Source organism: Phocoena sinus, chromosome 8 (assembly GCF_008692025.1).
Source record: "Phocoena sinus isolate mPhoSin1 chromosome 8, mPhoSin1.pri, whole genome shotgun sequence".
NCBI lineage: Eukaryota > Metazoa > Chordata > Mammalia > Artiodactyla > Phocoenidae > Phocoena > Phocoena sinus.
The window spans coordinates 2,421,133-2,437,046 of record NC_045770.1 but is presented as its reverse complement, the minus strand read 5'-3'; the positions used below and the strand labels follow the sequence as shown (position 1 = coordinate 2,437,046).

Below are 15,914 nucleotides of genomic sequence, written 5' to 3'. Positions count from 1 at the left end.
GCGTGATCAGCCTTGGCCTTATTTTCATGACTAAGAGAGATTCCATAGCACACATCCCATTTTCCATGTGAAGCAAAAACAGTAGTGGTTGAGAGCTGTGAGGCCGGTGTGGATCGTGTGAGTTCAGTGTTTGTGTCTCTAGGTAACCCAAGCCAATTTCACACATAGTGACACGAGCTTAGATTCCAACAGGGTCAAAGTTAGCAACCCCACCCGGTCAGCCTGCTCCTCCAGCAAAGAGCTCAGGGGACAGGTGGTTTTTGCTGAGTTTTCCGCAGGCCGGTGATGAAGCATCCTGGTTTGTCTGTTTGTTGGTTTCCCACAGAAGCAGACCTGGAAGATGCACAGGCCAACTCCGTCGAGCTGGGTGTCAGTACTTCCGAACCAACCACCTGTGATGCTTTGCTGTGAAGCTTGAGGGGAGGGGCCGGGCACAAGCCAAATGCTCAGAGAAACAAAACACGGGGCAGCTGGACCGCGGGACCATTTCTGAGCGATAAGAGGAGATTGTGATCAGGAGCAACGAAGGGCAGAAGCACTTACTTCTCTGTAGGCTCAAATGTTGCTGGAGATGTGTTGCTTTTCAAAGGCAGTTAAAGGGCCGTTTGAGAGAAGGGATGGTTGGAGTACTCACTGTTCTGGTCCATTAGAGTCCTCAGATCTTCAGGCAGGTGCGTTTAAGAAAGGCCAAGCCGGAATCGTTCCCTCTTTCTTCAAGAATCCTTCTTTACTTCAGCATCCTCTTTGTCTGTCTTTAGAAGGTGCCAAGCAGATACTTCTGCTTTATTTTTCTTCCAATTTCCAGGTTCCTCCTTCTCTCTCTGTCTCTGTCTCTTTTTCTCCTTTCCTCTAAAATCCAAAAGTAGCTCGAGGCCCCGAATCCGCACTTCCGTGTTTTATCTCTGCCGCACTCATCCTGGGCCTTGCTTCATCTTTTTTTTTTTGCTATTCCTCTATGTACAAATGCGGCAACTGTAATAAAGCCACTATTCATCAGCAGGAGATGAAGGGCACAGAGGGCTGCATTTTTAGAGCTTCGGCACAATCGGCGCAGCTGCAGAAAATTTCAGGTGTGTCAGTTCTCTCCACCGTGCACTGTGCTCAGGTGCGTGTTCTGGCGTGGCTGCACGTGGATGGTCCCCTTCTGGTCAGCCACACCTGACCAGACATCATCAAAGAGAATGCATTGATGATCTGTGCAGGCTGGATGTCCTTGACGGCCTGTGTTCAAACAGGCCTGTTCTCTGTAAGAAGAAGCTTCTCCAAGGAAGGGAGCAGGGTGCAGACAGACAGACTGAGAAGGACACTCGCTCAGCAGTGAAATGGTAAACAAGCCTGCCCCTCCCAGGCACTCTCTCTCTGTCTGGATTCTGTCAGGATGTTGCACAGGCCAGGCTGTGGGCTGTCCATGGGGACCACACACAGGAGCGGAGAGCCGCCAGCCCTGTGGGAGGGGAGGATCGCTTACAGATATAGGGAAAGTTGATGGGCCCTGGCTCGAGTATGGATGCAAGTGAGGTCAGGCATTGAGGCTCTGAGAGGAGACATGTTTGGAGTTTGGGGAGTTCCCGGGCTCAATCCAGAAGCCCTGTGTGTGCAGAGGTTGTTCCTCTGTTCTTTGCATACGTGGTGGGACGGACGGAGGAGAGGATGCTCAGGGTGGGTGCCTGGTGCATCTCAAGACTGTGGGGGGAAGGGGTGGAGATCTTCAGGGTTGGGCCAGGCCATCTCCAATCCTTTCTGACTCTGCACTTCTCTTCCTGGCCTGCCTCGGGCTGACCTTTGACTCCTTCCTCAGTGGCAAGTGGCCATGTCTTGTTACACTTATCTGGGTTAGTCAGGGAGGGTTGAGTTTGAAGCCTTGCTCACTTCCGGTTAATTCTATAGTTGACCCCCTTCCTGAGGGAGCTGAAATAGCATGAAATACGTGTGTTTTAGGAGTAATTCTGTAGAAGTGAACTAAGGGCTGTCTCTGGAAAAAGGGAACCTGTTGACTGAATTTCCCACCTGGTCTCCCCGCCAACTCCCCACTAACCAAAGCATCAGCTCTGCCTGAGATTGCAGTTATGCTCACGTCCACTTTTTTTTTTTTTTTTTAATACTTGGAGAATTGTCTCCTGTGTATCGTTCTGTAAATGAGACGGATAGATGAGGGCAGGTATGAGGAGGTGGCAGGAGTTGGCCACCAAGTTACCTTTGTGACTCATCTCTCAGAAGCCACATTAATTCCGTGGAGACACAGCAAGACTGATACCCAGCAATGACAGTTTGGACCTCTAATCATGACCTTCGATGTCCCCCGAACCAGGGCGGAAGCTCTGCCGGCTTTTCAGCGTAGTATATCACAGGGGCCGCATAACTGCTGAAATTGGCTGTGTCGGAGCATGAGTGCTTCTGCAAATGAACATCTCTGGCCCTGTGAGTGCGGTGCAGTGTGGCGAGACCACTTCCGTTTCATTCAATTTCCAATCATTAGACACTCACAAGGAAGCCCAGGACGGTCCTCTCGTGTTCACCGAGAGGCTGTGAAATGCCCCCATTGTGGGCATCAGAAACAATTATTCAAGCAGTTTAGAGGTTGTTGATCAGCATTTCCTGCCCCACTGCCACTCACCTGGTGTTTGGTCAAATTTCAGCTGCTGGAGGACAAAATAAATGGGACTCTGCTTCCGGCTTCCCAGGGCACATTGGTTGCAAGAAAGTTCTCTCCCGTAAAGTAGTGGAAAAGTGTTTCAAATGAGAGTCACTTCCTAGTGCCCACTTGCGCTGCGGCTCTCGTGTCACCAGAAACCAGTGAAATGTCTAAATTAATGGTTCTCAAACTGGGGTCCCCAGACCAGGTAGTGACCCAGCAATCTGTACTTTGTCAGGACTTACAGAGAGTTGAATTTAAATGTTGTAGGGACTTTTGGGAAGCCCTGGATAAGGACATTGAAGATCACTGACTTTGGGGGAAAATAAGCAAACAAACAAAAACTGGGTTTGAATCTTGGTTCTGCAGGGTGATCTTAGTTCATTTGGATAATATTTCTTAGACTCAGTTAACCTCGTCTGTAAATTGGCCGTCATAGGTGAACGCAACCAAGTTTTTTGAAGATGATAAAATAGCACATGCCATAGACTCACAGGATACCTAGCATATAGTAATATGCACTCAATAAACATCAGTTGTGAATATGAATTTCACCAATTCCTCCCCTTGGATCCAAGCAAAATTCAGAGCAGTGACTGCCCTTAAAGTCATGAATCTGAATGACATCCCAGCTACATTGCTGGCAAAGCGAGCTGTGGAGTGTGTTGTTCTTAAGGGGGTGCACACCGTGGTGGCTCACATCCACATTTTAGTGAGGTAGCCTGAGAGGACGAGCATCAGGTGTGCAAGGCAAGTACAGCATCAGGGAGGCCCAGCTTCCCGCATCAGCTGCTCTTCCCTACCTCTTGCTCAGTCTCGTGGTATGTTCAGGATATTGTTATCACAGCCGACAGCAAGTCTTGGAGTTCACTCTAGACCAGTCCAGACCACATGTGTGTCCTGGTTACCGGAGAGCTTATGAAAATGCAGATTCGTTCGTTACATCTGAGGCGGGGCCCGAGTCTGTGTTTCAAACAAGCTCCCCAGCGATGACGACCTGCCGGTTTTCTGGTCACACTTTCACATAGTGAAGGGCTAGCTCAGTGCTTCTCCAACCCTCACGTGCATACGGTTCCCTCTAGCTTTATGCTCCTTAAGTGATGGTCTGGGGGCCACGAGCATTGTCATCTCCTGGGAGCTTACGAAAAATGCAGACTCTCAGGCCCCACCCCAGACCTTCCAAATCAGAATGCATATTTAAGTAAGATCCCGAAGAGAGTTACAAGCACAGAAGTGTGGGACATCCCTTCAGGGTGTGTGTTTATTCGCACAGGACCCTGCACTTGTTAAATGCCCTGCTCTCGCCATCTTGAAATTCTTAATAGTCCTTGAGCAAAGGACTCTGCCTTTGCGTTTTGCACTGAGATCCACAGGTTATGCGGCTGGTCCTGGATACCCTGCTGTATACCCCATTGCTTTTCAAACTTTGGTGGGTGTCTGACCCAGCCGGGGTATTGTTAGAAATTCATGTTTCTGAGTTCCCAAAGATTCTGAATCAGTAGGACAAGAAGATCGGTAACAAAATCACCTCCTGTGACTTTGATGCGAGTGGTCCATGCCCGCTTTCAGAAATACTCCCCTGGTCAGGTTTCCCATCATTTCTATCCTTCGTTGTCCAAAAAACGCAGTGAGCAGCACAAAGAAGGCTGGACAGCTGAGCAGAGGTGTTTCTGGTTGAGCGGTTTTCCCTACAGGGCCTCTCAGCAAGCCTTTCCGCCTGTGCCTGAGAGGCCCGGCGATGATCATGTGACATTTACACAAGTACGAGTGGAAAGGACGCACAGCACTGGAGAGCACATCTCAAGAGGCACTGCCTGGGGAAGCTGGTGTAGCCGGCAGCAGATCTCAGGCTTTTTATGGTCACAGACAATTATGAGAATTCGGTGGAAGCAACTGTGCCTGAAACATTCACCTTTGCACATCCTGAGGGGCACCCAGGACCAGGACTTAGAACCTGGCTGAGGGGTCTGACTCTCCATCGCTCCCTAGCTCCCTATCCTGAGGCAAGTCACCAGACCATTTCCGACCCTGGAGGCCTGATCTTTAAAGTGGAGAATGGGCGGGTAAGATCATCTATCTCACCGGTTTGCTGCAAGAATCACATGAGACAGGGTGGATGTAAACGTACTTCGTACCCCGCAAAAGCATGATTACGTTGGAGGCAACACTGTACCTGCCGTGGCTAAGTTGCTATTTCCAGCATTATAGCCAGGATCAGGACACTGTGTTTGAAATTTAGCCTCAGGCCGTAAAACATACTCGCTGTGGCTAGAGAGGGAAATGAATGCAGACAGATTTGATGAGGATTTGGCCAGAGTAGCTGGGAAATTTGAAAGTGTAGGAAAAGAGAAGGGAGCTTCCACAATTTGGGGACTCCAGATGCAAAAATAAAAGAAAGAACGTCTATTTTTACATGTACGAACCATTTTGAGATTTTGGAAAATGCCTTTAGTCTAGCAGTAATTGAACATTTCTGCCCCTGGGTATAATGAGGAGAAATAGCAATGGTGGTGGGTCCATATTTAGTTTTGACTTCAAAAGCCTTCTGTTGGAATTCGCTATTCTGAGATGGGAGAAAGAATGTTGAGTAGTTAAAAGCTGGGTTTCTGATCTAGCGCACGTTATCTGTGCCATTTGCCAGAAGCGTTCAGTGTCTCTGTTCTTCAATTCTTTTTACCAATGGAACCTTCTTCACAGGGTTGTTTTGAGTATTGAGCAACTTAGTACACCCAGAACATCTTGAAAGCAATGTGAGGGATTATCGTCATGTACCTCATGGAAATCCCAGAGCGGGGGGAGGATGGGGGTAGTCCCAGGGCCCAGCCATTCTGAGGACGGATGATGGTTCCAGGCTATAACTAGTGAATAGTTAGGGGTATCGAAATAGTCCTGTGCTCAGGGGTTTTCAGAAGCACAGAATCACTCAGGACCTGGAAGTCTGAAATAGCCAATGTTCTGAGGCTGCAGTTCTGCAAGACCTCTGACGCTGAGTTCCAGAAAGTGCCCCCCAGGCCAAAGCAAACAGGAGGTGTGCGTGTACACATTGGGGGCAGGGGACGAAGACAAGGCACGGTGACCAGGCATCTCAGCCTTGCCAAGAAGACCCTGATGGCTCCCGTTTCTCTGCGGTCCCTTGACTCACCCGTCTGGTCCTCCCTCCAGGTGCACGATTGACAACCGGGTCACCCGGGTGGCCTGGCTGAACCGCAGCACCATCCTCTACGCCGGGAACGACAAGTGGTGTCTGGACCCCCGCGTGGTCCTCCTGAGCAACACCCAGACCCAGTACAGCATCGAGATCCAGAACGTGGACGTGTACGACGAGGGCCCGTACACCTGCTCCGTGCAGACGGACAACCACCCCAAGACCTCCCGGGTGCACCTCATCGTGCAAGGTAGGTGGCCTGGGGGCAGCCGGTGCAGGGGCGGCTGAGAGAGCCTGTATCCAACACTTTCACTGTGATTCTCAACTGAGATGAGTCTGTCTGTTCCATCTGGCCAGGACAATTTCCTAATTTTCACTTTGCCATCTGATGCTAAAATTTCAAATCATTTTCCCATTGAATAGGACTAGGGTTTGTTTTTTTGTTTGTTCTTTGCTTTTGTTCCAATAATACATTTTCTCAGAAAATTAGCTCCTGATTATTGCTTTCCTTGGCTTTTTTCTCCTCTAAGTTTTTTTAAGGTTCCATCCACTGCTAAGCTTGCTTTATTTTAAGACCAGCATCTTAGCTCTCTGGCACTGCACATATGCCATCCCTCACACAGCCTTCAAAGAAGGCAGAGCCCACTGCAGATGCTCTAAACACCTACCTGGGACATGGCCGTCACAGCCACCTCTGTGGTTTCCAGCTTGTTGGCTTCTTCTCTCACCAGCCAGCCCTGGGTTTCTGATGCCACATCTCGCCTTTAATGCCTGTGTCTGATATCCTCTGTGTTTTCGTTGCACCCCATTCCCCTCCCCTTCCTCTGAGCCTCTCACACCCACCCCCGGCTTTTGAGGTCTGTGTTTTTGCATCTCTTGCTTCCGCTGTCTCCATGCTTCCCAGGCCCTTCTCTGCTTCCCCATAAGCAGAGCAGGTGCTGGGCATTCAGACAACACGCAGCCGTGCAGACGGATTCCCAGACAGGGAGCAAGTGCTCAGAATCGGACTTGGCCGCTTTCTGGCTGTGGGACCCCAGGTTTCCAACTGTGACTCAAAGTTTCTTTTTGTAAAATGGAGTCAACGTTGCGAGGGTCGGTGGAGGGGATTACGTTTTCCATGTACTGATGTGTAAACACTCAGGAGAGGGCCTGGCACACAGAAGTGCTGGTTAAGTGTTAGCTAGTTTTTTAAAAATACAGCTGCTATTTTTTTAAACTTTTTAAAAACACATATATATGGAATCTAAAAAAAAACAGAAAAAGAAAAAAAATGATCAGAAGAACGTAGGGGCAAGACGGGAATAAAGATGCAGACCTACTAGAGCATGGACTTGAGGACACGGGGAGGGGGAAGGGTAAGCTGGAATGAAGTGAGGGAGTGGCGTGGACATATATACACTACCAAACGTAAAATAGATAGCTAGTGGGAAGCAGCCGCATAGCACAGGGAGATCAGCTCGGTGCTTTGTGGCCACCTAGAGGGGTGGGATAGGGAGGGTGGCAGGGAGGGAGACGCAAGAGGGAGGGGATATGGGGATATATGTACACGTATAGCTGATTCACTCTGCTATACAGCAGCAACTAACACACCATTGTAGAGCAATTATACTCCAATAAAGATGTTAAAAAAACAAAACAAACAAACAAACAAAAAACCGTATTTAACAGTGCACCACATCCTTGCTCCTTTACCTCAGAGGGGAAGCCCCCGAGCGATGGAGCCAGATCCTCTGCTGGTCTTTTCTCCAGCTCTCACTCCCAGCTCTCTTCATCCCCCTGAATGGCAGGTCCACAGCAGTAAGCTCCAGGTCCAGAGGCTCCTCCAGCCTCCTCTCCCCTCCTTTCCAGCAGCCCAGAGGGAAGGGGAGAGCTGTGGATGGTAGGTGAGAGCGACAAGGAGCAGGGAAGGGAGAGAAGGGAAGGGAGCTGGGAGAAGGCAGGACAGAGGGCAGCTTGGGTCAGGGTCCCGACTGGGAAGGGCGAGGTCGGTGGGCAGTGGTGGGAAGAGGACAGGCTGGAGGGAGACCCAAACAGGCTCCGGCGGCTGAGGGATGAGGCCAGTGGGGTGGGTGGCCCCCCGTGCTGTGACACAGCTTGGTCACACCAAGTTGTTTTTATTTTATGTTATTTTTCCCTCTTTCTTTCTAAAAGGAAATGATGGTGGTTGTTTCCTCTGTTGGTTCTATACATGAAAATCTTCAAACTGCTGGATACAAACAGCATTTTTTAAAGGAAATGGAATTGCACAGACAGTAGCAGAATGTATCACAAACAGCAGAGTAGGTATTGTTGCAGGAGATGGCGTCGGCGGGCGAAGGTTTTATTATTGGCCAGAAAAAGATTGAGAGTCACACTGTTCTGTGAGGGAGTTTGATGGATGCCCCAGTGGCCCAGTCGGTAGCACCAGGGGGTACGTTTGCAGCCACGCCCCATGCCCCCCCACCCCATTCCCTCCCCACCATGCACACACTTACTGCTGAGAGTGGCTGACACTGACAGACAGACCTTAGGAACTCTACACCATCACAGACGCTTGCCTTAGGAAGCAGGACCTTTATGGAACTGGAAAATGGAAGGAGTCGTGAAAAACTCCGAAGCCTCCTTGAAAACAAGGATCATGTTTGCGTCATTGTTTTTCCTTAAGGTCCCCTCCCCTTCCTCGCTCACACCCATACACTCCTGCCCTGAGCACCCGGAAAGTGCCTCGAACAAAGTACACATTTAATAAATGCCCCTTGAGGCAGGTGGCTGGGTTATAGCCCCAAGGACTTACACAGGCTCAAAGAGGGAAGGTTGAGAGTGTGTGTGGCGGGGGGGGGGGGGGGGGGGGAGGTGGGAGGGGCAGGGCGTGGAGGATGGGGTCTACATCAATCCTCACTCGTATCCATGGGGATGGAAAGTGTCTAATCCCCAGCTAGGCGTTTACACCTGTGGCTTGGCAAGGTGGCCTCTGAGCATGACATACCACCTCAAGTATCAGAATCTCATCTTGGGCTAATTTTCAAATGCTGATGGGTGTATTGATCTGGAAACAAGCTGGGTTAAAAAAGATTCTGGTCTTGTCCACAGACTCAGCCTGAGCTAATCTGCTGTCGATATGCCTGGACCGGGCATTATTGACGCTTTAATGAACAGAGGACCATGGTTTCTCGGAGCCAACCTGTCGCTCCTCTTAGAAGCAATCAGACAAACTAAACAGAGCCAGGCTCCCCTGTTTCTGTATTGGAAAAAGGATACGTCACCATCCAGGACTTAAAAAAAAAAAGAAAGAAAGAAATGTATTTATCTTGGAATCATTTATCGTACTGAACGTAAACCCTAATTCCCAGCAGAATCGGACTGCTGGATTCTGTAGACATCCCCGTTCAGCCCTTTGCAGCACGGTGTTGGAATGGAAGACGTCTTAACTTTTCAAAATGGTATTATCGTCATTAAACGCATACTCACAGACAGACACACACATGATAGCAGCAGCAGAAAATAACTGAACTCGTATTTCCACCCACGAGTGTGTGTATTTGTGTACATGTAGTCAGCTTCATACAGAAATAAACGCACGCAGAAGGAAAGGAATATTATTTTCACAGAATTAAGTGAGCTTACTAAAGCCTGAGATTATATTTGCCCCCTTTCTAGCAAATACCCCTACTGCCCCGCTTGTTCTTTGTACTGGGTCTTCTCTCTGCTTGCCTGCTGAGACCTGGGGCCACCCATGCACCTGCCTAAGTGCCAGCCCCTCAGCCCTCTGCGCCTGCCCCACCCTCGCCTCCATTGATTCACACATAAATCGCCGCCGAGAAACAACTCTGCTTCCCAGTACCCTGGCCAAGCACTCAGCACGTGAACGAAATGCTGCCCCTGAAGTATTAGTTGCCATTCGTGGGGGGAAGGTGGACTTGTATGCCGTTTGCCCAAGTCCTCCCCAGGAATTTAGGTTCTGGGAGTGTAGCTGTTGTCTAAATCCTTCCGGAGCACCGAGTCCCTCCAAACCCTTGGGTCCTCTCACCACCCTGGTGTTTGATCGGACATTTTCATAGAGTTCAGAATGACCTACACAGAGACCAGGCTGGTCCGCTTACACGGCAGCCACATTTCCCGTGGGCTCCTGGGCACTGGCCCGTCCTCTGGCTCAAGCTTGGGCCTCGGGGCTGGGCCTTCCTTGGCCTGGGTGTTCTGGAGCCTAGCTCTTAGTGCATCTTCAGCCCTTGCAACCCTCAAGGCAAGCCTTTCGCTGGTGGCAAGTTCTAGATTGTGCTGGGCTCCCTAGGGTATTTTAAAAATCTGTTGATAGCACATCGCGTCCTCGTAGTAAAGGAAAAGGGAAATAGGGGATGCTTGGTTCCTTTTTCGTTAGTGGGTCCATCTCTTCTCTTGTCACTACCTGTTGCTGTTGCGTTGTATTTTCCCTGTATCTTTTTTTAGGAAGATCGCTCTGAGGCTACCTAAATTCTCCCAAATCTTTCCCGTGCTGTTGGGGGCGGGTGGTTTCCAAAGGTCTCGGCAGGACTGGTGAAGTGGCTGGAGTGCGGACGGTGGCCAGGCAGGCCTGGGCTCCAGAGAGAAGCCCCGAGGTGGAAGGCACAGGGGTGGAGAAGCGGCTCTGAAGTCGAGCCGTGGAGCGCACCAGCCAGAGGAGGGGAGAGTGTGAAACCCCAGAGGACTCAGGCTGCGTGGCCAGGGCTGTAAGACCAGCCTGCAGGACAAGGCTGATGGCGCTTCTGATTCACACCATCCGGGGGCAGCGTCCGGGCAGGAGCGGGCTCAGGGCTGCAGACAGAGCCCGGGCAGTCACGCGGGGCGAGTGTCAGAGGCAGGTCAGGAGCAAGGGGCGGCCTCAGGAGGAGAGCGGTCCTGGAGCCAGTGTGGGAGGGAAGTGAGGGACAGGACATCTGAGCTAAGCAGCTACTCAGCACAGTGGCTATTTAAAATTAAATGTATCCTAGCTAAAACCAAATACAATTTGCAATTTACTCCTTCAGTCACACCGGCCACATTTCAGGTGCTACAGCAGCCGCTGGGGACTGGTGGCTCCTGTGTTGGGCAGTGCAGATAGAATATCCCCAGAGGCCTTGAACTCTCTGCTGGGCAGTAGGTGCTGAAACAAGAATGGGCATCATTGACTTCGAAGGCTGGCTGTGGGGTGGAAAGGGGGATGGGATTTTGGAGAGAAGATGGAAATTAGAAAAGTCTGTGGTGCTTTAAAAAGAGAGAAGTGGGACTTCCCTGGTGGTTCAGTGGTTAAGCCTTCGCCTTCCAGTGCAGGGGGTGCGGGTTCCATTCCTGGTCGGGGGAGCTAAGATCCCACGTGCCTTGGGGCCAAAAAACTGAAACATAAAACAGAAGCAATATTGTAACAAATTCAATAAAGACTTTAAAAATGGTCCACATCAAAAATCTTTAAAAAGAGAAAAACAGGAGAGACTTGTTGAAAAAGATGGAGGCCTGGAGTTCCTCGGATAGCTACACAGAGTAGGACATCCGGAGTCCGAAGCTGTGTCCCAAGGAGCAGAGGCAGAACCTGGGGACTGGATAAGTGGGCAGATGCAGGAGGTACATCCACCAGGACGTCGAGACTCTGGCCTTGGAGCCGGGGGAGGGTGACGCTTATCGCATCTAAAGTGCCCTGTGATGAAGCCGCAGGTAGCAGCAGCAGGGGGCGGGGAAGTGGGGAGGCGTTCAGATACTTGGACTTCGTGATTTTCTGATGCCTTGAATTCTCCATTCAAAATGTGTTTGTGAAAAGTAAGAAATACCACCCAGGGGTTTGCATGCCCACTTAGGCAGCCAGAACGTGATCTTTTAGACCAGAGTGAGGGCGATCCATCTCCGAGTTATGAAAATTTGGGTCTAGCGCTTTCCGTCTCTGTGACCTCAGGGTACCCTGCTTTACGAGTGTAATTAATAAGAGGCTGCTTCTCCAGTTCAGCTGCGTATGTATTTTAATCCTTTCCCCTTCTTGATCCTGCTGCCAAACCAGGCTTCTCTGCATATGGAAAAGCTCTACCCCGTCTCCATTGTTTCTTGGAAGAGGCCCCATCCTGGAAAGCTGAGTGAATAAAAATGCTTTGTGGGACTGAATTGTTTGCCAAATTCAGGACAGTATGGAAGACATCCCCAAAGCCCTAACTGTATTTGTAAAAGCCCTTATGTGGCAGTGCAGGAAAACTGCCCTGGTGGTCTTCAGGGACTTTAGGGAATGCTCTCCTTATCAGCATGCTGAGCCCGACCTGGCAGGTCTGCTGCTATACCTGCTGGGCTTCAGTCTCACTTAGAGACCTACCTGCGTGACAGAGGAAGGTAGAAGGCGGTGCTTATAAAGATGGGGGTATTGGTGTAAAAATAACACTAATAAAAGCTTTGGGCCCTGTATCAGTTTTCTAGACTCTATTTAGGTCTCTCTTTTGTCATTGGAGCATCTAATTACCCCCTCCCTTTTGTTTGGTCGAAACGAATTTTCCTATTTCTCCCTGGGCAGAATTAATCTGAAAATCCCTGCTATGGTTTGATAGTTAATTACCTGCCTTTTGGAGTCAAACAGCTCTGAAGCTCTCGTGAAGGGGGTCCCCCGCTAATGTCTATGGAATAAGACAGGGATGAGAGGAGGAAGCCAGGATGTGGCCGTCCATTTCCTGGGCTGGTGGGATCCCGCAGAGAAAGGGACCAGGCCGGGGAATAGCCGGCACCAGCAGGTGACTTGCAAACAACAGAGCTTTGGTGGTGCCAGCCCTGCATTTACCTGGTATTGTCTCCCTGCTCAGGACCCTCCCCGCATACCCGCCTGATATGTAGAATCCTGTTGCTTTCTAATCCTGAATAATTAATTGACCTTGTCAAGCCAAACTCATTATTATGATTAAGAGAACAGGAACAATAACTTTTAATTTCTAGATACCTACGCCCCATAGACCCTCCCCACCCGGAACCTGAACAAAAGGGAATTTGAAAAACAGCAGATCAAAGGGAATAATGTGCTCTAATCCTTACACTGAAAGCAAAGACTTCTGTCTCTCAGACAGCCACATCCCCCGCTGAAAGCAGCCTGCCCCCTGGCCCTGCGAGGCTCCCGTGGAGCTGAAGAGACCTTCGCACCATCTAATTTCCATTTGGGCTGCATCTCGCTGAGTTCATAGTAGAGGAAGCATCACCGTCCGGCCCTAAGTCCACAGATGTCACCTTTTGAGCACATCTGCATTCTTCAGCTGCCAGTGGCCTTGTGTGACAGTAGGTCACATTTGCCATCCCAAACTGCTCTCCAAACCATCTAACCTCTTCCTTCCCCCGTTCGAGATACAGATCAAAATGCACATTGGGCCTGGTCGTAAGACGGTACCTCTGAATTCGGCAGAACTTTCACAAAGTCAGGAAATTAAATTCCACCACAAAATTAAAGTGTTCTTCAAAGCACCCTGGAGAATGACAAGGAAGTAGGGCATTTTACCTGAAATTGATTTACAGAATTTCGACAGCATGCAAATGAGGCAACTCAGCTTTACCTGCTGAGTTTTTAAATTTTTTGATGCAGTTATGGGCCATGGAGAGGCAAAAATTCTTAGTGAGTTTACTCAATTTCAGTAAACCCCCGGAACGTCCTCCATCTGTTAAGCCAAGTAGGGTAGAGTCTATTATACTAAAGAAATCTGGGAAAATAGCTACAGTAAAATTTATACAGGCTTAATAATGGCATTTTCTGTGCCCTCTGGTGTTGCTGGGGAGGATCTTTCTGTTTCCTAGGCAGTTGGGAAAACTCGGCACCTGCCTGCTGGTGCCCCCTGGTCAGCACAGTAGGTAATAACAGGTCCCCTGTCCTATCCTCCACACCACTCAGAGCTCTAGGGAAGCGGGAAGCCCGGGTGACCCTACTGCTTCACAGCAAGCCTTATGGGAGTCAGGCAGCATCCCTCCAGGTAAGCAGTTAGGGCTCCCAAGGGGGGAGGTCTTTAAGCAACCACAGAATTCTTGTCCCTTAGGTGGTTTTCTCCAGGGAGTCTGTGCTGCCTCAGATTCCAACACCAGAGGGTTGAGGAAAGTAGCTCTGATTCCTCCTGGATCATATGTAGCCCTGTAGCCTCCAAATAAGATGGGTGGTCATTTTCTACTGGGGAAAGGGCAAACATGAGATTCTGAGTAAGCAGCCCTTCCTAATGCATTCCTTTAGGTTCCTATTCCCGTATCACAGGCTCCCTATGGCTTACTCAAATTGAACTCGAAGCAGATATTTTTAATGAAGGATTGTATGAGGTGTCTTTATGGTTTTGTGATCCATTGGATCTGGCTCATGACTGTATTCCTAAAGATTCTGGGTGTCATCCCTATAAGGGTGTGTATAAAGTGATATCAAGGACAGCATCATTGATTTGAAGGCCATGACTTTTGCAAACGACTCAAAAACGTCTAAACCCTCCCTCTTCTTCTTGCCAAATTGAAACGTCTAGCTTCGTACGGCGTGGGGAGACGTTGGTGACCAAGTCCCTTAGTCCATCTGTTGTCACATGAGGATTGTCAGCTGTCATCTTTCAATTCCATTTAACAGTATTTGGAAGCCAGGCCCTGGGGACCCACACGTGTTCAGAGTCCCCGCCCTGTCTAGCAGAGGAGACTGCTGTATTATTTGTTAATAACCCTCTTAGAGGATAACAGGGGTTAGGAATTAGGATGTTTGTACGTAGAAATGCCACGAATACACGGAAAGGGAAGAACTGATTGCATCTGCAAGATCAGGCAAAACTACAAGCTTGTGTTTCTCCAGGGTCTTCAGAGGTGAGCAGGATTTTCCAGGGGATCTGGAGAGAAGCGTCCTAGCACTGGCGTGCACAAAGCTGGAAAGTCTGGAAACGCCTGACATGGAGGAGGGAGAGTGAGGATGATACGAGGTCCTAGGGCAGGGCACTAACGATGATATTCCCTCGGTGTAGTTGAGGTGCCTTTCTTGGTACACTAGCCAACAGAGCCATGGGCACTGGGGTGCTTAGCTCTGTTATAGTGATGATCGTGCCAGAGAGGTTGAGGATGCTGCCAAAGGTAAATGAGAACCGCAGGAAGGGGTCTGCAGCCCCTCGGGTCCGCCAGACCCGCCCACTGCTGGCAGCCACCTCTCACTGGTACCCAAGAGCCGTTGGGTAGAGGAGACCTGGTGTTTCGGATGTCTCCAGGCCAACTTAGGGTAGACGGTGTCACCCCTTGGAGTGTATCTTAAGATTTATATTCCTGTTGAGCGTTGTCTGTGATAATTTAGTGTCTGATGTTGGTAAGAAATCGAATTGGCTTTTGCTGGAGTTCGGCTCAGTGGAGAACGCCTCCTGGAGATGTTGGAACTAGATGTTTTTTCTTTTGAGAGATCTTCATTTCATGTTATTTGAGAAAAAAAGTTATTGATTTAAAATTAGGGCAGTTCAATTTGGTGACATGTTCTCTTTATGTCTCAATTATACATTCATGTCTTTGTGGTAAAGTCAGCTGGTGGGGGGATTAAGAATTCAAAATAGAGGATTTTCACTTGGCAAATAGTGCTTTCTACTGTGGTTAATTGAACCCAGTGTTGGCTCCTTTGGGGATGGAACAGCTTAGCAGAAAGCAGTAAATTTCAGGATTTAGGAGTCCCGGATTGCGGTCTGAATCTTGACATAAGTACCTGGAAAAATGACCTACTTCTTTAATCTATTTCAGATTAGACACACATTATAGAAATGTTTTGATGTATCACCCAATCTAATTTGGAGGAAGGTACCAAATAGAAGGAAGCCGAACATCGCTAGAAAGTAACGTCCTTCATTTGTGTAATTGTTTATCAGCATAAAGGTTTCCAGCCTCTTCCTTCCCTTTTCCAGGCTCTTCCTTCCCTTTGTCTTACGTGGGCTACTTTAAACAGTCCTGGTCCTCTGTACCAAGAATGCGTACGTGTCCTGTTGTGGATTTGGGTCTCCATTCCCAGGAGGCTGTCTGGGTTGCATCCCCCTTTCCCATCCTGGTCCCCTCCTTTGCACTCTGTGTGCCTGGTTTTCTGACCTCTGACCTGCTGACGTTCCCCTGCTCTCTCGCCATCACCCCCTTTGCTCTTATAATTCCGCGGGTCTGGTTTATGGAGGTCTTAGACTGCTATCGTGCCTGCACTTCAGAAGGGGGACTTGTGCTCACGCTGCC

At 49.4% G+C, this 15,914-nt stretch overlaps 1 protein-coding gene across 7 annotated transcripts in view; it reads left to right on the top strand.

Moving 5' to 3' along the window:
* The window catches only part of NTM (neurotrimin), a 931,342-nt gene that overhangs the window by 739,430 nt on the left and 175,998 nt on the right, over positions 1–15,914 (top strand). For all 7 annotated transcript variants that reach the window (XR_004351138.1, XR_004351139.1, XM_032640687.1 and 4 more), the window contains one exon: positions 5,795–6,027. Coding sequence is in view for 5 of the 7 variants with exons in the window: in XM_032640687.1 (XP_032496578.1) it covers positions 5,795–6,027 (233 nt within the window). In the remaining 2 variants the exon portion in view is untranslated. The remainder of the gene's footprint in view (positions 1–5,794; positions 6,028–15,914) is intronic.